This window comes from Aulonocara sp. 'chitande type north' Nkhata Bay, linkage group LG4 (genome assembly GCF_057382095.1).
Source record: "Aulonocara sp. 'chitande type north' Nkhata Bay isolate Kocher_YH1m ecotype deep benthic linkage group LG4, A_spYH_male_GT1.1, whole genome shotgun sequence".
Classification (NCBI taxonomy): Eukaryota; Metazoa; Chordata; class Actinopteri; order Cichliformes; family Cichlidae; genus Aulonocara; species Aulonocara sp. 'chitande type north' Nkhata Bay.
The window spans coordinates 2,944,319-2,972,092 of NC_141347.1; the positions used below are offsets into that span (position 1 = coordinate 2,944,319).

At 41.4% G+C, this 27,774-nt stretch overlaps 1 protein-coding gene across 1 annotated transcript; it reads right to left on the reverse strand.

Moving 5' to 3' along the window:
* On the reverse strand, nt 1-27,752 carry LOC147331739 (beta-1,4 N-acetylgalactosaminyltransferase 2-like). Its single transcript, XM_086290507.1, has 11 exons — nt 27,625-27,752; nt 27,113-27,256; nt 26,582-26,691; nt 25,665-25,702; nt 25,147-25,213; nt 15,084-15,197; nt 14,712-14,798; nt 13,286-13,467; nt 12,822-12,965; nt 890-1,118; nt 1-802 (listed from the first exon to the last, which is right to left on the reverse strand). Exons 1-11 carry the CDS (start codon nt 27,750-27,752, stop codon nt 609-611), a joined length of 1,437 nt encoding a protein of 478 aa, XP_086146633.1. The 3' UTR covers nt 1-608.
* Between the last annotated feature and the right edge of the window lie 22 nt (nt 27,753-27,774).

Consider the following 27,774-nt stretch of genomic DNA (forward strand, 5'->3'; position numbering starts at 1 on the left):
GCGATTAGTCACACATATGGAATCGATTAGACACTGCCGGAGTAACCCCCTCCCCTCACCGGATGCAATTCGTCGCGCTTATGGATCATATTACACACATCTGGATTCGATTAGACACTTCCGGAGTACTTCCGGTAAGGTCAAAAGGTCAAGGCTGGGGACATCAATCAAATTGATGTCACAAGGTGTACACCTATGTTTTATATATAAATATACATAGGCCCAGGCCACTTGCTGCCACGAGTTTCAGCCCCGATGGACATCCTTTCAGCGAAACAGTACTCCCTGATTTCAGTTCCTTACATAGTTGGATTAAAGAAACAACATTTCACAGACAATAAAACGAAATTTTAAATAGAAGCAATAAATAAAATACCAGTGTTAAAAATTTAGAAACAATTGTCAGTGGCAGTGACATTACAATTTTCACATACAGTAGTTATCCAAATTAAACACTTGAACGAAATGACAGAAATAACAAATTGTCATACATGGTGAAAGGAAGACCAGAGTATCATTGTTTTTATTTTCTTTCACTGTGGCAATAACATCCAAAACAAAAAGAAACAAAATGTTCTAAAACCAGTGACTCTCATTTTTTTGGTACTCTATCCATATTTAATGCATTTTAGATGATTTTTGTAAAAGTGAAGCTTCAGTTTGAACTCAACATCACCTTGTCCAGGGTATCTAAATTTGTTATACAAAGGACTCTTGTTTTCTGATGTTGTGAGTTGATGGTCAATGGAAACATCACCACATGTGGCAACTAGCAAAGTGCCCAGACCATCCATAAAGAACTCTGGAGAAAGAAAGAGACATTTTCCCCATAAGGTAAAAAACTTTAATTGCCACTTAGAACTCAAACTTTGATGAGGTCTGGACTTACCTGAATGTGCTGTCCGCTGGAGCTTAGGATCAAAGCCCACCCTCTGCACGGCATCTGTGCGTGCCAGGAAGAAGTTGACAACTCCATTGGTCATAGAACATTGTGGGTAACCAGGAAGTGTTTGAAATTTCCCTCCAGATTTCCTGTAAAGGCAGCCACCTTCAATTTCATCTCCTTCCTCATAGATGAGAGCAAAGTAAAACTGATTCCCTTTCACCGACCCACCAACCTAACAAGAACAGAGAACATTACAAATCAAATCTTTACTAATAAATACTCTGATGTAGATATCATTTTTCATGACAACCACTAGGTTGCTGTCATCATTAATTATTATCCATCCATCCATCCATCTTCATCCGCTTTATCCGAGGCCGGGTCGCGGGGGCAGCAGCCTAAGCAAAGAGGCCCAGACCTCCCTCCCCCCAGCCACCTCCTCCAGCTTATCCGGGGGAACACCAAGGCATTCCCAGGCCAGCCGAGAGATATAATCTCTCCAGCGTGTCCTGGGTCTGCCCCGGGGCCTCCTCCCGGTGGGACATGCCTGGAACACCTCACCCAGGAGGCGCCCAGGGGGCATCCTTGTCAGATGCCCGAACCACCTCAGCTGGCTCCTTTCGATGTGGAGCAGCAGCTGCTCTACTCTGAGCCCCTACCAGATGGCCGAACTTCTCACCCTATCTCTAAGGGAGAGGCCAGCCATCCTTCGGAGGAAGCTCATTTCTGCCGCTTGTATCCGCGATCTCGTTCTTTCGGTCACTACCCACAGCTCGTGGCCATAGGTGAGGGTAGGGACGTAGATCGACCGGTAAATTGAGAGCTTCGCTTTTACACTCAGCTCCCTCTTCACCACGACGGACCGGTGCAGCGTCCGCATTACTGCAGCTGCAGCCCCAATCCGTCTGTCGATCTCCGGCTCCCTTCTCCCATCACTCGCGAACAAGACCCCGAGATAGTTGAACTCCTCCACTTGGGGCAGGAACTCATCCCCGACCCGGAGTGGGCACTCCACCATTAATTATTATCTAAAAGGTGTTTGAATTGTAAACGTTTCAGACACAATCAAAAAAATCTAAATGCAACTGTTATTTACATGTATTATATATTATATTCATATTTTAACCCTGAAAAGTAATTATTCCCAAGTCTAATACAATCTTGAAAAAAGAACATGGTATTTTCATAATACACAGCCTGTTCTCTTTCTCGGACCATTAATAAATATAGTTTTTCATGTTTACAGTTATCAGCAAGTGAATGAAAATATAATAATTATTATTACATATATATTATCTCAACAAATATATGCAAAATCTTGTGGTTCTCTAGGAATTTTAAGCCAAACCAAATCTAACCTGTTCGACATTGTTTGACAAGAGCTATGAGTTATATGATACGTTATGCTATCATAACTACCATGGTGTGCAGGACAAACGGACCTAAATGCAAAGGCTCAAAAGCAGGCAAAGCAACTCAAAATGCACCATTAAAAGGGGTTAATAAACAGACCAAGAAATATAGAGCCCATAAGTGGAATGATAAAGACTGAAGAGAGACTTTAAATACACACAAGGAAGTAAGGGTCAGTCAAGACATCTGGGGAGCAAAAACAAACCTCAGCTAAGTCAAGTTAATGACAAATTTTAACCAAGAATAAAAACCTAATGGTTGTGTGTGTGTCTGTGTGTGTTTTTAACAACGTAACAACAGCCTTAATGTTTGGCTCAGATTTAAGTCTCAATGGGTCTTGATAGATGCCTTTAATTCACCATATTATAAAGAATGATGAAACAAATAAAATACTGAAAACAGCTTGGCGCCTCACAAAGGCATCTTGCTGCAAAGCTAATGTCTCCTTCTGGTGTAAATTTTTAACTAATTCCTTTTAAGATTATTCACAACAGCAGTGCAGTACACCAGCTTTCTTAATGAACAAATTTACATGTGAAACTTTGACTGAATGTGTAAAATTAAATGACATTATGTCTTTGTGCATGATGGTGTCTTCGAATAAGATCATGGTACATGTTAAAAATATAAATATAAATTGAGGTTTTGCTTCTGGCGTGCTTAGTGATGAGACTTCCTTCAGCTTGAACAGCAGTAATCCATCCTCGTCTGTTAATGTTTACTCACCTCTGCCATCTGGTGGTTTGAAGAGACATTAATGCACAAAAACATGCACTTTAAACTCGGCCTAAGAGCCAAACCTCCGGGAAACATATGAGCACAATACTTTGCAGAATACACAAAGGTCAGTGCCATCACCAGAATATCACATCTCTGCTTGGCTTTACTTTGATAGTACAGAAAATACCCAGAATTTTATCTTAAAAAAATAGACCAAACGTGCAACACATGTGGGAACTATAGATAAGCAGACCAAACGTGCAACACATGTGGGAACTATAGATAAGCAGACCAACATCCACACTGGTCGGAAAGTACTTCTAGTGCTATGATATCATTAGAAGGAAGCTACTTAAGAAGTAGAAGAGAAGGAAGGCGGAGATCCAAAGGCTTACAGCACAATAGAAATAATAGTGAACAGTACAGATATAATGAGCCAGCCCTGACAGAAGACAGCAGTATAAAGGAACTAGATTATTAACAATAACAGCAATAACAGAAGTATTTGAAGAGGATGAACTTCACTGCACACGTTTTTGTAGATATTAATGCCCACCCTGGGCATGAATGCCAAAATAATTTTGAGCCTTTAATTATTTCTGTAGACTGATGTTTTAACTGGGTGGAATGACTGTACAGCTTAAAATTATAATTACTTAACAAAAGAATTGGTTTGACTTTAATTATTTTTTCTCAAATTGACAGATGGTCAGAATTATTCACACATATTCAAATATATACAAAGATTCACTTAAATCCTTTGATATGTGGTTCTACAACGTTCTGTAGAGTCTTAACCTGCCATAACCAAGGCCAATTAAATTGTAAATGGCCTGTATTAGTATAGCACTTTACTTAGTCCCTATGGACCCCAAAGTGCTTTACACTACATTCAGTCATCCACCCATTCACACACTGGTGATGGCAGCTACATTGTAGCCACAGCTGCCTTAGGGCGCACTAACAGAAGCGAGGCTGGGCAGCTGAATCAATCACATTGTGCAAGAAGGAATTTTCTTTTCACCAAAGCACTTGCAGCTTAAAATATCACATTGATGCGAAGCATACATTAGCCGGGGATGCTGCTAGGACTTTGGCTAACGCGTCACCCAACTTGCGACAAACCACTCACGAAGCATCGGGGGTTCAGTAAGTCTGCCTCGAACATATTGACTGACACATTTGCCAAGTGGATTGCAACAAACTGCACACCTGTTAATGTCGTTGAGAACACGCACTTTACATAGCTTTGGTTCCTCGTCTCAAGGACTTGAAGTGACTCTGCAAGAGTGACAGCGAGAGAGGATAAATGTTTACAGAGTTTTTTGTTAACATGAATGTACAAGATGTCAATAAACATGTTAAGTGCGTATATTTTCCGCTTTTTTCTCCAGTCTGTTTGCTCATGCAAAATGAAATGCAATTAATATTGATTAAAAATGAATTATATTTAATCATGATTAATCAAAATTAATCCACAGTAACCCTGTGATGAATCCGATTGAAAATTGTAATTGTTTGAGAGCACTAATATATATATTATATATAAGTGTATACTTAGCCATTAGTATGTAGGTTTTAAAAAAAGTTGTATTTCACAGGAGAGAACCTGTGCTAAAAGAAAACTGTTCAAATTCTCTCTGAATTTAAGCACACATTCTTTGTGTTTATTCTCCATTTACTTCATTATATTGCATAAATGTTTGTTACAAGCTTAAATATAAAGTTTAAAAAGTGTCATTGCAGCCACGCTATTCATCAAGTAATTGCAATTAATCGCGATCAATTACAGAAAATTGTGAAATTAATTAGTTAAGTCTTTTTTTTAATCAATACTAATACTAATTTTAACCCAGAATAAAAACCTGATGTGTTTATGTCAGCTGGTAGTTTCTCTGTGTCAGCATAAAAAGGATTTGTTTGACAGCAGTCACTGGACCGAACAGTTCTGAGAGCAGTTGGATTACTACACGTTGGGAAAGTCTCTTGGAGGCTGTAACAAAAACCACGGCAGAGTCTCTTTTAGAGTGGTTTTCTTCCTACATATCTGATAGGAGTTTTAATGTGTCTGCAAACCAGATTAAGTCTGAATCCACAGAGCTGCTATGTGGAGTTCCTCAAGGCTCCGTGCTGGGACCATCCATCACATTTGTTCTGCTCGATGACATTCCCTCTTAACAGCACAATTGGGCATAATCCCAGCTAAAAAATCAGAGAAGTCATTTATGAAGTTATTGTATTTCAGGGAGCGTTAGGTGACAGTGCAGAAAACCTGGTTTGTGCGACTTTTGTAAATGATGCAGGTCAGAAATGATATAAACAGAAACAAACTTATAGACGAGCAGCCACACATTTGTCCCTAAATGTGTATGGTAAAACCTTTTTACCTCCATATTACAATTAAAAAAGTTTTTATGTGTGTGAAATGTGTGTGTTGGTTGTTAATACATACAATGATGGCTGAAAACCTGTAGTAGTAATTGTAGTGTGGTGTATTACCCACTAGCCACCACAAGGGGGAGCATGGTCACAGTTCAGGTGTTATACAGTATGTTCTTTTCTATTTTTTGCACAAGTATCCTGTCTCTTTTTATTAACTTCTTCTTTATACTAAACTGTAAATAGACCCAGAGGAGAAGAAAACTCACCAATAAAAGAAAGAAAATGCAAATGCCTTCTAAAACAGAGAATCACGCTCACTGATCAGTCTGCTGTGAAACAATTACAGTTAGACAATACTAGTGGTTTAAAGGCTTCATGAAAACACAGACATATGCACATATAGCCATGCTGACAGCTCAGTGAGCCTCATAGCATGAGAAGGTTGAGGAAATGGCTGGTTTCAGAATTCTACAGCACTGCAGCACTCACACTGAAGCCTGTGGTTGTCTCAGCTCGACCCAACATCCTGTGAAACTTGCTTTAACCTGCTTTCAACTTCAACCGCGCACGTGCTATTGCATATGTTCAGCTTTAACTACTGTAATTCCACAGAAGTGATGCAAATATATGCAAATTTAATAGAAGTATCTTTTACTCACCCTGGTTCTTGATTATTGTACTGTTATTACCTTAATTTTTTAGAATGGTAAATGGCCTGTATTTGTATAGCGCTTTTACTAGTCATGAAAACACAGACATATGCACATATAGTCATGCTGACAGCTCAGTGAGCCTCATAGCGTGAGAAGGTTGAGGAAATGGCTGGTTTCAGAATTCTACAGCACTGCAGCACTCACACTGAAGCCTGTGGTTGTTTCAGCTCGACCCAACATCCTGTGAAACTTGCTTTAACCTGCTTTCAACTTCAACTGCGCACGTGCTATTGCACATGTTCAGCTTTTAACTTCTGTAATTCCACAGAAGTGATGCAAATATATGCAAATTTTCACCCTGGTTCTTGATCATTGTATTGTTATTACCTTAATTATTTAGAATGGTAAATGGCCTGTGTAGAGTGACCACTCGGTAGCTTTCTTGTGATGCTGCTTTATTGAACGTGTATCCAGCATGGGTTATAACAGCACAACAACGGGTGTGGCAGCTAAGAGAAGAACTGGACATAGACAGCCCTGCCGCAAAGCGTGTCCTAGTGGCGTAAAGCCGCAACGCCCACCCGCTCGACACAGGCAACCCAGTATATGACATCTCCCCCCCTTTTCATGTTATTTCCAATAACAAACCCCAAATAGAACAGCAACGACACAATGATAACATGTGACACTATAATAGCCTCTGGGCGGTTCTCTTAAGGACCGGGCACAAATGGCTTACTGTCGGCCTGAAGGGCAGTGTCCACAAAACAGGACTTATTAAACATGGTAAACCTTTATAAATACAGGCCATTTATATAAATACAGGCCATTTAAGGTAATTAAGTCAACCAGGTAACAGCAGTATTGGTTGCAGCTGAAAACATAAGTGCAAAACAGCAACAATACAACATTCCCACTCCCCAGTCCTTCTTTCTCTCCCATTACCCCAGTGTCTACAGATCCAGCCTGTTGACTGGCTTGCGTACCCGGCCGCACCTCATGTGTAACTGATCCGGTACGTCGGCGTGAGTGGGTGCAAGTGTTGGGGGAAGACTAGGGGCCAAAGGTGAGGTTTCTGGAGTGGACGCACCAGCGCACTGAGATGGCAGCTCCTCAGCGTCCACAGTGGGTGTTGGAAGGGGTTGTGGCATAGCCCGTGGAGATGGTTCGAGGCGGAGATGGCGGCGGTTCCGTCGCAGCACTGCACCTTGGGGTGTGGCAACGAGATAGGACCTCGGAGTGTCGCTCTCCTTGGAGATGATGGCCGGTGTTGCCCAAGCCTTCTCCCTGTCCAGCGTAGTTAGGACAGCATCCCCTGGATGGAGTGGAGGTAGGGGCTTAGTACCATGGCGGCGGTCGAAGTAGAACGCCTGCTTGGCCTTCTGACCAGCATCCCTTCGTTTAACCTCTCTTTTGTTTGGCCATTTAGGTTGAAGATTCTTCTCCAAGGTAGGCAGGGTTGTCCTGGTCTTCCTCCCCATAATAAGTTCTGCTGGGCTGAAGCTTGTAGTGGTACAGGGAGTAGACCTAAAGCACATTAGTGCTATCAGTGGGTCGTTGTGTCGAAGGATTTTCTTTGCAATCTGTACTGCCCTCTCCGCGTGACCATTTCCCCGTGGGTGGTGGGGACTAGACGTTATGTGGGCAAAATCCATCTCTCTCGCGAAGGCCTGGAACTCAGAGCTGGAGAACTGAGGGCCATTGTCACTCACCACTTCGTCAGGGATCCCAAACCTAGCAAAGGTCGACTTCAGTTTCTGAACAACTTGGCCACTGGTCGTGGATGGTAGGTGCAGTATTTCCAGAAAATGTGAGTAGTAGTCCGACACAACAAGATAATTATTCCGGTTGTGTTCACAGAGATCCAGGGCTATCCTTTGCCATGGACGATCCGGCAAAGGTGTGGAGATGAGCGGCTCCCTTGTCTGTGTTGGCCTCTGTGCCAGACATGTGTGGCACTGCAGCACTCTTTAGCTCAGTGGAGCTAAAGAATGAATTAGCCCTATCCCTGCACTTGGTGAGGCCTTGGTGCCCTTCATGTATGTACGTGATGACAGTCTGTAGTTCAACATCCGTTGCAGTGGCTGCTTTAATGCTTTCCATTCGGCTTGGGGACGCTGGAATGCCCTGTAACACGGTGGCTATGTAGCAGTCCACTTCAGTGTAAGTGCTAGTGTCATCCTCAGCCCAAGTCTGTGGACTCCGTGACAACGTATCGGCGATGACAAGCATTTTGCCAGGGACATAGACGGCCTCCAGCTTGTACCTCATGAGCCTCATCAGGAGGCGTTGACACCTCAATGGAACATTGTCAAGGTCCCGGCTATTGACCAGGGGCACCAAAGGTCTATGGTCGGTCTCAAGCCTGAAGCGATCTAAGCCACATAGATACTTATCAAACTTCTCACAGGCCCAAACACTTGCCAAACACTCCTTTTCGATTTGTGCATAGCGTGTTTCAGCCTCCGTGAGGCGTCTAGAGTAGTAGGCAACAGGTTTCCACTCTGCGCCATGAAGCTGAAGCAGCACAGCCCCAAGCCCGTAGCTACTGGCGTCGGCAGATACGGCTGTGAGTCTGTTGACGTCATAGAAGGCAAGAACAGGTGCTGATGTAAGCGCTCTCTTAATGTTCTCAAAGGCTGCCTGCTGTGGGTGACCCCAGGTCCAACTGTTTTTGCTTTTAAGCAACTCGTACAGTGGCTGACATACTGTGGCAAGAGCAGGAATATATCTGCCCAGGTAATTAACCATTCCTAGGATCCGTTTAAGCTCTTGCACATTTTCTGGTGACGGCAGCTGAAGAATGGCGTTCACTTTCTCAGGGTCTGGCCTGACCCCAGAATAGTCGATCAGGTGCCCTAGGAAGCGAAGCTGGCTCTGTCTGAAGGAGCATTTCTCTCGGTTGAGCTTCAATCCGGCTAACCCAATAGGCTGCAGGACCTCCTCAAGTCAGGTGTCGTGTTGTTCCATGGTGGCCCCATAGACCAGGATGTCATCCATAAAGACCTCCACTCCTTCGAGCCCCTCTAAGGTCTCCAACATCTTTCGCTGAAAGATCTCTGGTGCACTTGTTATCCCAAAGGGCAGCCTCTTAACCCTTTAGAGCCGATCGGAGCGGGAACGCTCTGTTATGCGTAACTATTTTTAAATCCCGGTAGCACTGCAACCACGTAAGCTAGCGCAAAAATTTTTTTTGCATATGAAACCGGAGGAGTTGTACTTACATATTGTGCCATCAGCTTGTCCTAGGTCATGGTTTCCTTCCACATAAAGCTTTGCAAAAACTGCATAAAAAGCGCTTGCAGGAACAAAAACATAATATTCCAGAAACACGCTTTGCCGGTCCGATCAGCTGTTCAAAACACTTCCTACGTTGGAATAGACGTCAGCGCGAACTTTTGCATTTCCGCCATTACCTGGCCGAAACCGGAAGTGACGTCATTTTCGCGGAAATGTAGTCTTTTTTGCGATCAGGGCCTCAGGGCCTATACTGCTCTTTTTAAAAGTTATCTTTGACTTTATGACTTTCTGTGTCGTTTCTGGGATGCTCAGGACTCATATTGCACTGCTGGAAATAGTTTATTTTGATGCATATGCTGCTTTTTTGCAAATTTGCAGTATAATATTTATTTTCGTTTTTCCTGCAGTGTATAAAAATTGGTGTATTTCAAAAATAAAACTATGAAGACACTCAAAATAAATTTCCTGTGGTGGGAAACTATTTTGTGCAACTTTTTTGTATTTACAGTTTTGAGGGATAAGCCTCTTAAATTTCTCTAACTACAAATATATGTTAAAAAATCAAAAACGATTTTCAATTTTTTTGTAGTTTATTGCACTTTTTTGCAATTTATGTAATTACTATGCACTTAATGAATACATATTATTAAAATCTGGGCTATAATGGTTGTATTGATGTATAGCAACTTGAAATGCTCCAAAAAATGGCTCCACAGCATGTAAAAATATAATATAAGCTCTGGCGGACTTGGTTCTATGGTAGGTCTTAAAGGGTTAAAGCAATACCTGCCAAATGGCCTGATGAATGTTTGCAACTCTCGTGATGCAAAGGGATCTGCCAAAATCCACTGGCTGCATCCAGCGAGGAGAAGACCGTTGCCCCACTCAACCTGGACATGGTTTCCTCAGGGGTAGGCAAGATATAGCGCTCTCTTTTGACAGACTTATTCAGTTTTGTCAGATCGACGCAGATCCTGGCCTTTGCTGTGGTCTTCTTCAAGACAGGCACCATTGGGGCACACCATTCGGTAGGTTGGGTCACCCTCTCAATGACACCATGGTTCTCCATTCTTTGTAGTTCCTCCTTCACTTTCTGCAGCATGGGGAAAGGCACACGGCGTTCCGTATGCACCGCGTATGGCACAGCATCGTCCCTTAACTGAATTTTGACTGGTTCAGTTTTTGGTGTTCCGTGTTCACCGTAAAGTGGTTGGTTCCTGGTGAGTGTGATCGTTGCTTCATCAATTCTTCTCACCAGGTTCATCTGCACTGACAAGGAGCGGTTGAGAAGGTTGCTGACTCTGTGTCCACGAACTACATACACCTTGGACAGGTAGTCTTTGCCTTTATAACGTATTGTGGCCTTTAAGTAGCTGAGACATAACAGCTCTCCTCCGGGGCTATCTAGAGGGAGATTAGAAGGCTCTAGTGTTCTCTTATGAGCAAGTGTGTGGAATGTATCTTCATTTATGATAGTGACATCTGCTCCTGTGTCAATCTTAAATTCTATTGGGGCAGAGTCTAGCAGTAACTGCACAGTCCATGCTTCACTATTTCCTTTTGCATTACACACTGAGCCTAGAAAATATGAGGCCTGCTTGCTTTTCTCTGTCTCTGTAACCTCATTCACTGATCTGGTGTTACGACACACCCTGGCCCAGTGTCCAATTTTTCGGGAGCCATGGCAAACAGATTTTGCTGCCGGGCACCTTTCATCCCTGGCATGCTGTGTCTTCCCACATTTAATGCATTTCTTGTCACGCCCCGCCCATTTTTTTTCCTCGGGTAGCCTGCCTCGCTGTTGTTGTGATTTCCAGTCCATGCTTTTCCGTTTATCCCGTACATCCTGTACTGAGCCTCCAGCATCTCCCTGCAAGCTGACCTGCGCTGCGACCTCCTCTGACTGTCTGACGATCTGGGTCGTTTGTGCCAACATGAGGTCCTTCATCAGTTGTAGCCTGCGGGAGAGGTCCTTGTCTCGTATCCCGACCACAATACGATCATGAATATTTTCCTCTTTACATGCACCAAACTCACAGTGCTCTGAGAGGTCATACAGGGCTCGGATAAAACTCTCCACCGTTTCGCCTGGCCGCTGGACACGCTGGTGAAAACATGCTCTTTCATGTATAATGTTCCGCTGCGGGGAAAAATACTCGTCGAACTTCCTCATTACGACGGCGAAGTTGTCACGACTTTCATCGGCGGCGAAGGTGAGTGACTTGTAAATGTTCTCTGCTTCATTTCCCAATCGCATAGATTAGGTAGCTCACCTGTACTTGTCCTTCGTCTTTGTGGAGTTTCGTTGCGATCCTGTAGCGCTCGAAACGCTGTTTCCAGTCGAGCCATTCCGTCGGCTTATCGAAGGGGAAGCTTGTCGGGGGATTAAACTTCTGTTTTCTCCCTTATGGCGTTATTCCGGCGATGGTCCGGGCCACTTCTGACACCATGTAGAATGACCACTCGGTAGCTTTCTTGTGATGCTGCTTTATTGAACGTGTATCCAGCATGGGTTATAACAGCACAACAACGGGTGTGGCAGCTAAGAGAAGATCTGGACATAGACAGCCCTGCCACAAAGCATGTCCTAGTGGCGTAAAGCCGCAACGCCCACCCGTTCGACACAGGCAACCCAGTATATGACAGCCTGTATTTGTATAGCGCCTTTACTAGTCCCCCACTTTGCCTCCCCTAAAGCGCTTTACACACCCAGTCATCCACCCATTCACACACTGGTGGAGGCAAGCTACAGTTGTAGCCACAGCTGCCATTGGCCCTTCTGGCCAACACCAGTAGGCGGTAGGTGAAGTGTCTTGCCCAAGGACACAACGACCGAGACTGTCCCAGCCGGGGCTCGAACTGGCAACCTTCCGATTACAAGGCGAACTCCCAACTCTTGAGCCACGATCGCCCGAATCAGGTTTGTGTCTGGTGTCAGCATTGTCAGTTTTCATGTCTTTCCTGTCCTGTCACATGTAATTATCCTCAGCTGTGTTCCCCATGTGCTTCCACTTTCCTCATTACCTTCTGGGTATTTATGTCCGAGTCTCTCTCAGTTACATGTCACATTGTCCCTCGTACTGTGTGCTCCCCAGTGTCTCCTCGTGTGCATTAGTTCTATTAGTTTCCCAGTTTAGTTGGCTTTGAGTTTATTCTATGTGTCAGTGAGTTTACGTTTAGGTCCAATCCCTGCCTGCACACAGCCGTAACATGACAGCTGTTAACTATTATTAAAACTGATTTAATTAAATGAAAAAAAATGCATCAAAATTTTTGGAAAAAACTAAATTAATTTGGTAATGTTGTAACTAGATCAGATAAATCATCGTCAAGGAAAGAGTAAAGTCTATAAGAACGCCAATCAGTGTATTAAAAGGGTAAAAAGAAACTAAGTTACAAAGTTAAAGTTAAAGGTTTTTTTACCTAATTACAGAAATAGCTATGTATATTTAATGTTTGGTTGCAACCTGTATCCCATAAAGCAAATAGAAGTAAATTAACCCAAACAGGAGCCATTTCATTCTCACCACGTCAAGTTCTGGCATCGCTTCCATCACCTCTACAAGGTTCTCTATCTTCGTCTTCTCTGAAAACATAAAGTCATCATCCACCCACAGGAAGTACTTGGTGGTTACCTGGGAAACAGCCAGATTTCTGCCTGCAAACCAGCCCTGAGAAAGGAAACATCTTTCACATCTTAATGCAAATGATAAGAGTTCTAATTCTGATTTCAGATTTATCCTTAAATTGTGGTGGTGACCACATGTGACTGCAGTCCATTTATTCTTTATATAGTTAGTTAGATTAGCAGCAATTTAACATGCTTGATACAACTAAGTAACAGAAGTTTAGCTAATAAAATTTTAAATGCATCTGAAATCTGAATTATTTTCCTATCAGATTTTATAGAAAATTTCAAGAATTAAAGTAAAGTGACATATGTTCTAAATTTTGTATAGTCAGTTTAGTCCATAAGAATGTAGGTATATACCTGTGCTGGAGGCATAATGTAATGTTGAATGTTTTCTCCAGTAATGTGCTCCGTTTCAAAGCTGTCATCGGCAATAATAATTTTTACGTTGCTATAAAATTGCCGGATGCTGTCAAGCAACACTCTTAAGTGTCTATAGCGCTGGAAAGTTTTTGTTGTGATGGTGACTTGAGAGCTGATATCTGAGAGACAGAAGCAAACAAAGACTTATTTCAAGAAAAAGTAGGGTGATCTGCTACAGCATAGAATGAGTTATCGTAGGACACTTTTCTCTATGTGCATCCTTCTCTCACCTATTGTGCCATGGAAAAGTATTTGTCCCCATTCACTACAATGAAATGTTTCAGATATAAAATTGAGTTTTTAAATACTGATTTCACTTCTTAAGGGGGGGGGGTAGACCTGGGCTATGGGCTATGTCCCAATGCAGTGGCTGCATCCTTTGGAGGACCCTGCCTTTGCAGTCTATGTGGGCCAGGTCCGAGAAGGCCAGAAGTGCGATTCTGTGAAATGGGACGGTCTAGTCTTCAGATTTGTGTCACTGTGTCGGTGGAGTTTAATAAACTCAGCCATCTGCTCCTTGCTATCTAAAATATAACAGAATATTGGAGTAAATTCTCAACCATCTCACACTTCTGTTTAATCAGTTTTCTGTTTGACGTTTATTGAGCTGTGTGAAAAAACTTTAATCTCAGCTAAACTGATTTACTGAGGAACAAATAAAACACTGAAAAACACCAAACAATAACATTTTTAATCAACAAGTGACTTATATATCATGTTTAACCTGAGTAGTGAAAGACTGCGCGAGGGTCTGAAAATGATGTGTCGGGAGTTCACTGTACTCGCCGGCTCAAGTTAGCCTTGACCACCCAGTCAGCTATCGAGCTGGTCGGTAACAGACGTCTCCGAAAACATCGGAGCACTTTTTGCAAATATGCGATGTCTTGATAAATCGAGCAGATATTTGAACTTGACACAGCTACATTCTCGCCTGAAAATTTGTTAATTTTATTTTGTGACCCAAAAAGAGTAATATTTTAAACTCTTCAGCCACGCTCCTCAACTAAGTAGCACCAATAACACCAAAAGGGATTGGATCACTTTTTTCAATAATGAAAGAATTCAACATTTAAAAATTGCCTTTTGTATTTACCCAGATTATTTGTAAATAATGTTAACCTTTATCTGATAATCTGCAACATTTAAGTGTGAGAAATATGCAAAACAATATTCAATAAGAAATCAGGAAGGGTGCAACTACTTTTTGAAAGGACTGTACACCTCTAGTGAAGAACCTTGAAAACAGAATTAAGTTAGAAACATTTCATTCATTGGAGGAAGGCAGTCTAAGTTGGCCATAATTTCAGGAATCAATACATGGTACCATCACAGAGATTTTTAATTCCTAGGAAGAACAAACTACCTGTTCCCATGTCATACAGGACTGGTACACGAGGCTGTTTGATGGCAATTGGAAACACAGCTTCATGCATTTCAAACTGGAAAGTGGCTAAAATCAGAAAACAAAAAGCTCAGATTAAATACAGTGCAAAGGACACTCTTGTATAAAGAGAAAAAACAAAAACATAACAAAACATAGTCACTGATTTTCCAATAAACCTTAGAACAGCACACAAACTGCATAACTGGAAAACACTTTGTCTAATTTCACTTTTGCTTTCATTTTGCTTGGACATGACATACGGAATTCAGAAACAATCAAATTTCATGCAAAACTTTATTTTCATATAGAATTTCAAATTTCTAGCTCATTTAACATTGTTTAAACACATACCAAGGTCTCCAGTGTTTATGTGGTAGTCAGTGCTGGTATAGGACACTTTGGCTAGCAAGTTGTTGAGGGTCACCAGGCTGCGAGACTCGATAATCAGTTTGTTCTTACCAGATCCTGTTAATTCAAACCACAAAATTTCACAACAGCACTAAAATGACTTGATTAATAGTTCAAGTTTTAAAGTCAATAAATATGACAAAGTGTACACCCTACAAGCTATATAGATTATATAAAAATGAATTCAAACAAGGTCTGTTTATTCTGCCTTTTTGCCTAGCTGAAATCACACTTTCTTATATCTTTTAAATAACAACTAAAGGCGGGACACATTTTCAAGAAAAAAAAAGTTGAAAAGCAGTCAGTGAGTTCACAACAACACTGAGAAAAATAAACAAATTGCTAGTGTTGTATGTTGCTTTCTCATACAACATAATTATGAAAAATAATGCTAATGTACCAGATGTAACATATCCAATCGATATATGCAAAGAAACTAGAACTGTCCATAAACCCTCCTGTTGTGTGCATCCCCACCCCCCTTACTTTAGTGTTCCCGGTAACAATTGACTGGTCTGTTTTAACAGCTCTTAAATTAACATAACACTGAAATGAAAGAGGTACTCATTACTTTTATATGTTCAAATGCATAGTGTGGAGGATGTCATAAGGCCTTGAGGTAATCAAATGAGTGTTTTAATTTGTAAATGGGTCAGGTTCGACCCAAATACAACAGGAAGGTAAATCAAGATGTGTAATAATGAGTTTAATACAGGGAAACAGTATTAAACACAAGAAGAAAGGGAGGTGCAAGAAGGCATGGAAAGTAATGACACCAGCTGAAATCTATCAGTAATTAGAAAGCAACCCTGCCAATCCTCAGTACCAAGTGATGGCCTATAAAAAGGTGTCGCATTACCAAGGTTATTGCTTGTTTCATAACACAAGAAATATCTGATGATTGTTAAAATCATTAAGTTCTCAAGTCACGGTCAGTGGGAGCTGACTGTCAGGGGCAGATCTAGAAGGTTGGCATGTGCCACCCTAATATGATCTCTTGCCACCCCAAGTACCACCCTACTTTTGCATACGACAGTGTTGTGCTTTAAAATAAGATAGCATTAACACTTTGAGCACAGTTACAGTTAGCAGTGAATATAAATTCTACAAATGAATATACTGCATAGTGTTACCCCCCTCCACCATTAACAAGAGGTTCAGCCCATAGCACATTTCGAAGAACACCATGGGAATTTCAGATTTCACACAGGTGGTTGGTTGTTACACAATGAAGGTGAGTGTTATTAACCCTCTGTGGTCCACAGGCACGCTGCACCTCCAAATCACATGTCTGATTTAAGCTGACATAGCAACAAGCTGCAGCCACGCTGAGTCTTTCAGCCCGTGTTGAAAGTTCGGACTTCAAAGTATACACCGTTTTTTAAATTTTAATTACAGGCCAGTAAATTCAGAGTTATGATAGAAAAAATATAATATAAGCCATGCTTTTTTCTAAATACTATTGTCATGTTTTGTTTTGTATTTTTGTTTTGTTTTCTTTTAAAGCATTTTCTAAGGACAGATAGGAAGAGGGGAAAGTTTTGGAAATGACAGCAGCGAGACAGAGCGAGTGACAGAGAGAGAGAGATATTGATATCGAGTTTTTAGATGTGGGAGATTTGTGACGTTTAGCTTTGAGTGTGTAGTTAGTGTGTTGTGTAGTCGTTGTTTTAATTTGTGTGTCAGTGAGGGTACTAATGACTGTCATAAAGGCAGATTGCAATGTAAGCACTGTGACCAGGTAGAAAACCAGAGGAGTGACACAACTCCTGTTGTCAGGCCTGCAGGGTTTATCCCTGTGGGGTTCTCCTCTGTCTTGTGTCCGACAAACACATAATAATTTGTGGGGCATCTTATTTTGACACTCGATTGTTCTCTCTTTTTAGTTAGAGTAATATTTTTAAATGGTTGTTCAAAATTGTAAAAAATTCCAGGTGTATTTTTAGATAAATAGTTGAAAATGTTTACAAAATGTGTGAAAAGGATTTTGTGTTTTTTGTGTGATTTCAGATCAGTTGTGATAATACAGTATGTCAATGAAAAAAACAACAAAATTAATACATGTGAGGTTGAGCTGTAAAGAATGATACCAAGCAAGACAGGGAAAAAAATGTAACAATTTAAAGGTGAAATACAAATGTAAAATCAAAAGGAGTCAAAAATAAACAGTCATATTTTGGACCTCAGAGGGTTAAATCATTTAAACTTTTGTTCATGACGGTGCAGATTTCTGACATTTTGTGTAAATTAAGCATGCAAAAATTAGATTTTTTTCTAACAAAAAACCAGTGAAACTTAAGATAGACATGTGTTTGTAAATGAACCGCCCCATGTTGTGCAGCTTTCTGGATTTTATACGTATTGGGCTACATATTTATTATATATATATACATATATATATTAGGGGTGCAACGATATTCGTATCGATATTGAACCGTTCGATACAGTGCTTTCGGTTCGGTACGCATATGTATCGAACGATACAACATTTGTAATTTATTTTATCAACTTTCCTTCTGACGATGCTGTCTGTGTGGAGCGCTCAGTGAATCTGCGTTCGACTACTCCGCCTAGGCTGCACTGTCGAGTGCAGATCCACTGAGCGCTCCACACAGACAGCATTGTCAGAAGGAAGAGCGCAGGGCAAGCTAGCGAGACAGAAGTTAAGCTCTCCTTGCAACATGGCAAATTGAACTTCCCCCACCCTCATTCAGATCTGGCGTTTGGAATTATTTTGGTTTTCATGTGATGTATGACCCTGAAGGTAAGCGCGTCATGGACTAAAGTAAAACAGTATGTTGGATGTGCCATGCAATGCTCAATTACATGGGTGGGAGCTAGTGTGTTAGCGCACTTAGCTCGTTAACGTGTTGGCCGTCTAGCCCCATGCACGGGGCGATCGGCGGTAGCTCGTTAATGGAGATTTGCCGTGTTGTGGCGTTAACGTCATTTTAACGAGGTTAACCTGAAAGCACTAGTGGGAACACAACGAATATGACTGCACATTTACGCCAACATCATCCTAGTGCAAAGACAAAAACAACAAGCACGCATGCTACAAACTTTACCTGAGTCATTTAGACAGATGTTAGCACATGATTCTCCTTATGGGGACCTGATATGTTTAATATGCTGCTGAGAATATAGCCCAGAAGAAGCGGATAGTATAGCTTTTATTTTGGAAAGAGACATTTCTCTGTAATAAACTCTCTTTTCCAAAGATGAGTGATTCCTCAATCAGATACAGGGCTCGCAAAATCGCTAGCCCGACGTCCCGGGGCTAGCGATTTTTCCAGTCGGGCTACCAAAATCTATCTCTGCCCTGCCCGTCCGGCTATTGTAGGAAGGAAAAATATATGTCAATGCTTTTGCATTCTTTCGGAAATGTAGCTGGGTAATTATGTCATTGGCATCGGTGAGCCACTGTCAATATGTGACATATTGAAATCACGTTTGAATTTGCGCTTGTTTTTTTGCTTTCACTTTGCAATCGCGCGAACTGTGTATAGAGAGCGACAGCACTGATCTGTGAGTGATGATAATTTGTGCACCAATTCCTCTGACATCGTCTTATTAATCGTTAGCTTACTATGCAAACATGACAAGTGAAATCTCCCGCAGCAAGCTTAAACATGTGAGAGGTTGATCGCGCAGAGAATCGCTGAGCTTATGTGAGTGCGTGTGTAAAAGCATTTCAGTTCTGCTGAGCCAAATAAGACAGGTCAGGGTGAAGAAGTGATAGCCAAAGAAAAGCTTACCACAAAACGGGAAAGTTATGACAAATCAGACTATAAGGCAAATAGAAAGTGCAGCTTTATGGTTTCATGGACAAAAGAATTTCTGTGGCTGCAATATGACGAGCTAAATAACCAGGGCTGCACATAAATGGTCCGCAGGTGCGTATTCACTGTCAAAATAAAAAACATGCACAAGGGTTAGGGTTAAATTTAAAAACTGTACTTTTGAGTTAAATATATATATTTATAATTTTAATAAATGACAAATTAAAAAGGCATGAACATTTTTTTGTATCGAAAAAATATCGAACCGTGACACCAAAGTATCGAACCGAACCGAACCGTGAATTTTGTGTATCGTTGCACCCCTAATATATATATATATACCTACAGTACATAAAAACAAAATTCACATGTTTTATGTGAATTTTATGTCAAACTAACGTGTTTAATCATGTGGGCTACAGAAAAGAATTAAGTTATAGATTACATTTATATGAAAAGCGTGTATACTTAATGCATTTGAACCATTACAACATTGTAACCATCTGCATATGTGTTTGAAAAAAGAAGGCTTTGATTTTGCCACCCCATTTGATTTCTCTGCCACCCTAAGAAAATTTCTCTAGATCCACACCTGCTGATTGTGCAAGAGTGAGAACGAGGACCCCGGTTCAGACACAAAAGGAGATAGAGCGGATAGTTAAACCAAAAGTGAGACGTTTTATTTTAGCTGATAAACATGAATACAAAATAATGCGAGGCAAACTGGGCGACAAATTAAACTGCTACTAAACTAAACTGGGAAAACGGAACAAGATAACTGTGACTAATCACGATGACTATGATAACTATGATTTCTATGATGACTGTGACTATGAGTGCTATGACTAGACGTGGTGTCACAGACGTTCTGACAAAGACAAGACAATGAAAAACACAGACTAAAAACACACAAGGGGGGGGGGGGATCAGGAATCACATAGGGAAACAGCTGACACACATGAACCTAATAATGGGACAGGGGAAGTGAAACTAAATACAATGAACAAAGAAAACCAGGCTCTTTCAAAATAAGACAGGAGGCAGACAATACTGACTTGATAACAAGGGAGACTGGACAGTGTTGGGGAGTAACGGAATACATGTACCGCCGTTACGTATTTAAAATACAAAATATGAGTAACTGTATTCCGTTACAGTTACCGTTTAAAAAGGTGGTATTCAGAATACAGTTACTTTGTTGAAATAAATGGATTACACTGCGGTACTTTCCTGTTTCATTTTGTCGCGGGTCAGGACTGTTTGGGTTTTGTTTGACAGCTACGTTCTGTTGTTCTAGGCGGCAGCGTTACGGTTCCCATGGTTACAGGGCGACGCTCTCTCTCTCTCTGCGACCGTGTGTTTCCTGGGTGAGAGAGCGCCTTTTGTTGTTGTTGTTGTTGTTGTGCTAAGCTAACAGGAAGAATGCTACAAGCATAGCTCTAAAGAATGTAGCATCATGGGCAGTGTAGTCCGTGCTGCAGGGAGAATGGACTGTGTAACGGTCTTTTGCATTTGATGTTTGTTGAAAGGCAAGTGAAAGGCCGAACCTGCCAAACAACAAGGCATGTGCTATTCATCGCCTCAAGAGTAACAAGCAGTACTACATGGACTATAAGAAATTCATGGATGAGATCCTAGCCCATGGAGATGCTGAAAGGGTCACAGAGCAAGACATTGATAAGACACCAGTTTGGTACATCCCACACCATGGTGTGTATCATCCACAAAAACCCGGAAAGATTCGTGTCGTCTTTGATGGCTCTGCCAAGTTCCAAGGCGCTTCCTTAAATGACCATCTCCTCACTGGTCCAGAGCTAACAAACACCTTGCTCGGAGTCTTGTGTCGCTTCCGAAGAGGCCCAGTGGCTTTCATGTGTGACATCGAACGCATGTTCCACCAATTCCATGTGCATGCTTGTGACCAAGATTACCTACGGTTCTTGTGGTGGGAGAACGGTGACCTTGAAACTCCATTCACTGTCTACAGGATGAAGGTACACCTATTTGGAGCAGCATCTTCTCCAGGTTGCGCCAACTATGGCCTCAAGCATCTTGCAGCTGAAGGGGAAGGAAGTTTTAATGAAGAAACCATCAAGTTCACCAACTTCTATGTTGATGACGGACTAGCAAGTGTTGACACTGAAGATCAGGCAATACAGCTGGTTAATGAAGCACGCAAACTCTGCAGCATGGGCAAACTTCGGTTGCACAAGTTCATCTCAAACAGCACCAAAGTTCTAGCTTCGCTTCCGAAAGAAGAATGCGCTGCAGCTCCCAAAGAGCTAGATATGGCACTCGGTGAAGTACATATGGAAAGAGCACTTGGCGTACAATGGTGTGTGGCATCAGATCAATTTCAGTTCAGAGTAGTTGTTAAGGAAAAACCGCTCACCAGAAGAGGAGTATTGGCCACAGTCGCCTCTGTGTTCGATCCACTTGGGTTTGTGTCACCTTTCATTCTGCTGGGAAAGCAGATCTTGCAACAAATGTGTCGAGATAAACTCAGTTGGGATGATAACTTACCTGACAGACTTCGACCTCAGTGGGAGTATTGGTTGCGTGACCTGGGAAACCTTGCGGACATAAAGGTTCACAGATGCTACATTCCTTCGAACTTCAAGGCACACCACTACGAACTTCATCATTTTTCTGATGCAAGTGCATCTGGATATGGAATGTGCACTTACCTCAGAGCAGTAAGCACAACTGGTGAAGTCCACTGCCCATTGGTGATGGGAAGATCAAGAGTTCCACCAACCAAAGTCACAACTATACCTCGGCTTGAGTTGTCGGCGGCCGTTGTTGCTGTGCGCACTGGTGACATGCTGAAAAAGGAATTGGAAATGGAAATTTCAGAAGAAAGGTATTGGACTGACTCGAAGGTGGTACTCGGATACCTCAGCAATGAAGCCAGAAGATTTCATGTGTTTGTTGCAAACCGAGTGGAACGCATCAAACAAAGTACAGATTCAACCCAATGGAGGTATGTACCTTCCGAAGATAATCCGGCGGACCACGCCTCAAGAGGTCTCACAGCAGAACAACTTGTAGCATCAAACTGGTTCAAAGGCCCAGACCTCCTTTGGCAGAAGGTCATACCCAGTGGAGAAATTAAGGTGGGAGAGTTATCAACCAGTGACCCGGAGGTTAAGAAGGTTCAAGTCCACAAGATACAAGGGGAGGAACAAAGGTCACTGTTAGATCGCTTACACAAGTTTTCCCACTGGTCGAGGATGATTAAGGCAGTTGCTAGACTCAAGCGCTATGTGAAAGAAGCAAAGCATCACAAGAGTAGATCACACGACATCAGTAGCCTACAAGAGAGAAAGGAAGCAGAGTTAACAATCATAAAGATGGTTCAAGAAACAGCCTTTGCTCAGCAAATAAGAACCTTGCAACATCATGATGTGATGCAGATGAAAGACAAGGTTAGCAAGTTACACAAGTTATGTCCATTTCTTGATGACCAAGGCATTCTTCAGGTAGGCGGACGCTTAACACATGCAGCTTTGCACCCCAATGTCAAGCATCCTGCGATCCTGCCAAGAGACAGTCACGTGTCGGCATTACTGGTCAAACATTATCACGAGAAGACATACCATCAAGGACGAGGGATCACCATGAATGAACTTCGAGCTAATGGATTCTGGATTCTTGGATGCAGCAAGATTGTGTCATCTTACATCTATAAATGTGTAAAATGCAGAAGGTTCAGAAGGCGCACAGAGCAGCAGAAGATGGCAGACCTCCCAGAGGATCGGATGGAGACCACACCGCCATTCACCTACTGTGGGATGGACTGCTTTGGTCCTTTTTATGTCAAAGAAGGCCACAAGGAGCTAAAGCGTTATGGCTTGCTAATCACTTGCATGTGCTCCAGAGCAGTGCATCTTGAAATGCTTGACGATCTCTCTACAGATTCCCTCATCAACTCCTTACGTGCATTCATGGCCATCAGAGGTACAGTTCGCCAGATAAGATGCGATCAAGGCACGAATTTTGTCGGCGCTAGAAATGAGTTTATTGGAGCATTTAAGGAAATGGATCAAGCCAAGCTAGGGAAACTGGACTGTGAGTTTCTCATGAACACCCCAGCGTCTAGTCATATGGGTGGTGTCTGGGAAAGACAAATTCGCACCATAAGAAGTGTTCTCATGTCCATTCTGGAACAATCAGCCAAACAACTCGACAGCTCCTCTCTGAGGATATTCCTGTATGAAGTCATGGCAGTGATTAATAGCAGACCATTGACTACTGACCAACTATGTGATCCATCAAACCCAGAACCTTTAACACCGAATCACATACTAACCATGAAGTCCACAATCATCTCTCCACCTCCAGGAAGGTTTGTGAAACAAGATCTTTATCTCCGTAAGAGGTGGCGTCGTGTTCAACTACTTGCCAACACTTTCTGGACAAGGTGGAAAAAGGAGTATTTGTTAAATCTTCAAGGCAGACAGAAGTGGACCAAAGAGCACAGAAATGCTAAGATCAATGATGTTGTCCTCCTGAAGGATGAGATAACTCCATGCAACCAGTGGAAGTTGGCAAGGATCATTGAAGTGTATCCTGGAAAGGATGGAAAAGTGAGGAAGGTGAAATTGCTGCTGAGTGATCCAACCCTGGATAGAGCAGGAAAACGTACCTCCAAACCTGTGCACCTGGAAAGACCCATTCAGAAGACAGTCATTCTGATGGAAGCGGAAGACGATTCTCCACCGCACTCTGCTTAAAGGATAATTCACGATAGTTCATTCAAAAGCCGTTCATTAGTTCATAGGTTCATAGTTTTTAATCACAAGTGATTGGTGGGAGTGTAACGGTCTTTTGCATTTGATGTTTGTTGCATTTGATATTTGTTAAGCTGTATGTCTGGATTTTGTTCCTTTGCGCCCTCTGGTGGTGAACTGTGTAGGGTACAGCTTTGCTGTTTGGGTCTCCACCCAGCCACTTTTCTTTTGCTAGCGCACATGGTGTCTGCATGCTGCAACTCACAGTTAGCTCCACACATGGAGAAAATATTGTTTAAAGAGTGAAATAATTGATGAAGAAGATGGAAGATAAGGCAATAAGGCCATAAAGGACTATTTAGCACCTCCTGGATGTCAGCTCACGAGGTTTGTGTATTTTAAATGGTTTATTTTCTGTAATTAAGGATTTTTTGATTGATTGACATTACGTACAAGAGCGCATTTTGATGTGATGTTTATGTTTTATTATGTTTATGAGCAGTTCTCACGGGTTGCCAAGACCAGAATAAACCCTGTTTTATAACTACATCGTGCGTACGTCAATCCTTGAGGGTGCTACAGACTGCCATACACGTTAATGTGTCTGTGAGCGAGGGAGGGAGAAAAAGGCAAAGTACGAGTTGTCATCGAGCAAAAACGGGAGCTGGAAGCATGTAAATATAATAATAACCACTGCAGCCAAGAAGAGTGCCTGACGAGCCCAGTTGTAAGTAAGCTATTAAGACTCGACTGTAGACCGTGTTCGTGTTTTCCTCCGAAACAATAAGTTCCGTTGGAGCAGCCTTTCAACGCCTCTCTCTGTCTCTCGCAAGAAAAGTTGACCCACACAACAAAGTAAAGCTATTTTTCGGCTACGAGCCGACAGGGACCCCGCCGTATTAGTCAGAGGTCCCTTTACTACAGTTCGGAGTCGCGGACTTTCAGTAATAGTAATAAATCACACAGCAATAGTACATTCACGTTGTTGTAAAAAGCACGATAATATATTAAGTAATCCAAAGTATTCAGAATACGTTACTGTCATTGAGTAACGTAACGGAATACGTTACAGAATACATTTTGGGGCATGTAATCTGTATTCTGTAATGGAATACATTTTAAAAGTAACCTTCCCAACACTGAGACTGGAACATAAGGGGTGATGACACAACAGGATCTAGATAAACAAGGACTAAAGAATTTCAAAATACAAAACAACTCAATCCTAACTAATGATAGAAACAACAAGAACTTAGCATGTCTTCTACAGTACATATCAATAATGCAAAATGAAGAGAAAATGCTGGGTCCCAGACCCAGCCCATGACAAGACTGCTGTAAATGTTTTATATTTCATATTTGTAAGAGATTGTTTTTCTTCTCCACATGGCTGAAAAGTTCTGACCCTTGCTGCTAATCTGGCGTGTGGTCCAAAAACCAATCCAACAAAAATGCCCCCTACAATATAGTCACTTATTTACTAAATCTCACCTTTGATGATTGTCTGTTCAGGTGTAATATTTGTGGTCAGGATGCCTTTAGACACACTTAAAGATACCTACAAAAGAAAGGCCTGAATAAATTTAAAAAGCACTCAGAATATTATAATAATAATAATAATAATAATAATAATAATAATAATAATAATAATAATAATAATAATAATAATGGATACTTTATTGATATCCATGCCTACCCCAGAATATCCTATACAGTCGTCTACAAAAAAAATAAACTGTGTATGAAATTATGCTATGTCAGTGTAACATTGGAATACCTATTGAAGATGGAAAGAAAGATGCTAGTTTATACTGTACATCAGACCATAAATGAGGTTTGTGTTTTTTCTTTCATTTATCCTAAAGCTGAATTAAAGTCAGCCCCACACATTGATCACAAAATCAGGGAATCAGGGCCCTTAATGTTTGAAATGTATATGTTCAGGAGGCATCTTGTATGAACCAGCCAACCTGTACAGTTCATATTAGCTGTGAGGGAGAAACACCAACCTTGTAGCTGCTTCTGTTTTCTGCATGCAGCCCTAAACCTGAAATTAAAATGACATTACTTTTACATTGTCCTTTTATGGGAAGACTCCATGACACGTTTTTGAAGCATAAATGATCAACATGAATTACTTAAAACCCCCATGCAACTGTCTTGTCTGTGAATATGTTGGCTGTAATACAGATTTAATTTTGCCATCTCATTTGCTGAGGTATAAGTTTGCTGGTCATTATCACTCTTGGTTAATTATCTTTTAATTATGTTTTAAACGTGGAAAATTCCTGAAATTGCATGTTAATTTGACTCACTAATGACTCTAATTCAGAGGTATTAAAGTTTACTTAATAATCTGAGAAATACCACCAAATTTAGTCTCAGATCAACATTTATTAACCATTTTTCTAATAAACTAGAAAGGGATTGTATAGGAATTTCTTTTACTTATGTATTAATCACATTATTTTATTGTATGATGCCTTGGTGCCACTAGATTTAAACATGTTCCACACCCATACAGTAAGACAGATGGTGGGGGTCTAGTAAGGAAGTTGGGGGAAGCAGACAACTCCACAGGAAGAGTCTTTTGTCTCTTCGAGGACTCTGGGAGGTAGCAAGGGAGTGTGAACCTTAAGGTGTGAAGCAGCTGTGTACTTTCTTTTGTTCCTGGAGAAGGTATTTAACTGAGAGCCATGTTAGGCTCAGAGAGACTCTGCTGACCGTCTGTCCCGCGGTCATGTAGGCTCTCCACAAGCTTGGTTGTCTGTTCTTTGTGTGTTTTGATTAAAGAATGTTAGCTACCGCTCGTCTGCAGGCTTTATTTAAATGGAAAACTTCCACAACAGAATATACAGCACATACACAACAATACAGACCACTGGTAAACTTGTCTGTTGCATATACTGTATTAGGCTTGGCATACCTGGTATGAGAGTAGAGGTCAAAGGCTGTACTATATAACCTTGAATAGGATACTGCAGAGGAGAGTTAGGCGAAGCAAACAGCAGTCTGGATAGTTCAGCAGACACCATCCTGATGAAGAGATGAAATGTGGGTAGATATAGAAACAGGTATCACCTTTTTACTAGTGCTGTCAGCATTAATTCTTATCCCTACTTTTATTTTTTTCCATGTCTATTTAAGTGCTATTTATGACACTATGTTTGCACTGAAGCACCGCAGCAATTTCCTAATGTTGTAAACCTGCTCAACATTTGGCAATAAACCCCATTCTGATTCTGATTCTGATTAACACTGACAGACTGCACGACTGCACCAAGCGAAGCAACTCTGCTGTTGAAGTGCAACACATTCTCACTCCCAAAGCGTAATATTTAATGCCAAATGTGTCTACATTAATTACAGTTTACAAAGATACCAATTGATTATGTTCAGTTACAAATGCCATTGCATTACTGTTAAAGTACACAACATTCATTCATCCACCCTCTACCTGGTTTTGTACTGTTGGAGGTCCTTAGCTCGCCGTTTAACAAGCTCTTCGTATTGATCCTTGGCTATATAATCTTTAAGAAGTTCTGAGCCTTTAGGGCAGGTACATTGATGAGCCAATGAAAAGTTCCTAGGAGAAACTGACCTGAAGAACAAAGGAAATACAGAACTCCTAAAGGGTCAAAATTCTCTTCTATATCACATTGTCATTTAAATCAAGTAGTTCAGATTTTATGGGAATTTGGGAGACTAGTCTAAAAAGTATTTTAATGATGCATTAAGGGTAACAAGACTGTTGCTTCATCTGGATAGAAGTATACCAACTTTCCTCAAATAAAATGCAGTTTCACCTCTGGTCAGCAACAAAAACACACAAAGTGGTCATACAAAGCACTCTACATGTGCGTGTGGTGTGTGTTAAAGGCAATTTAATGAAAACACTTTCAAACACTGCCAAATATACAAGAGGAGGGATTTACACACACACACACACACACACATACAAATTATTACATTAGTTTTGTTGCGCTGGAAAACTTGAACAGATTTTCATTAACGTTAGAGAAATATATGACATAGAAAACCATCAGGATGATCAGAGTAACAGCCACCAGCTGGAGCCTTGTGCTACTCAATGACATCTGCGGACATACACACACACAA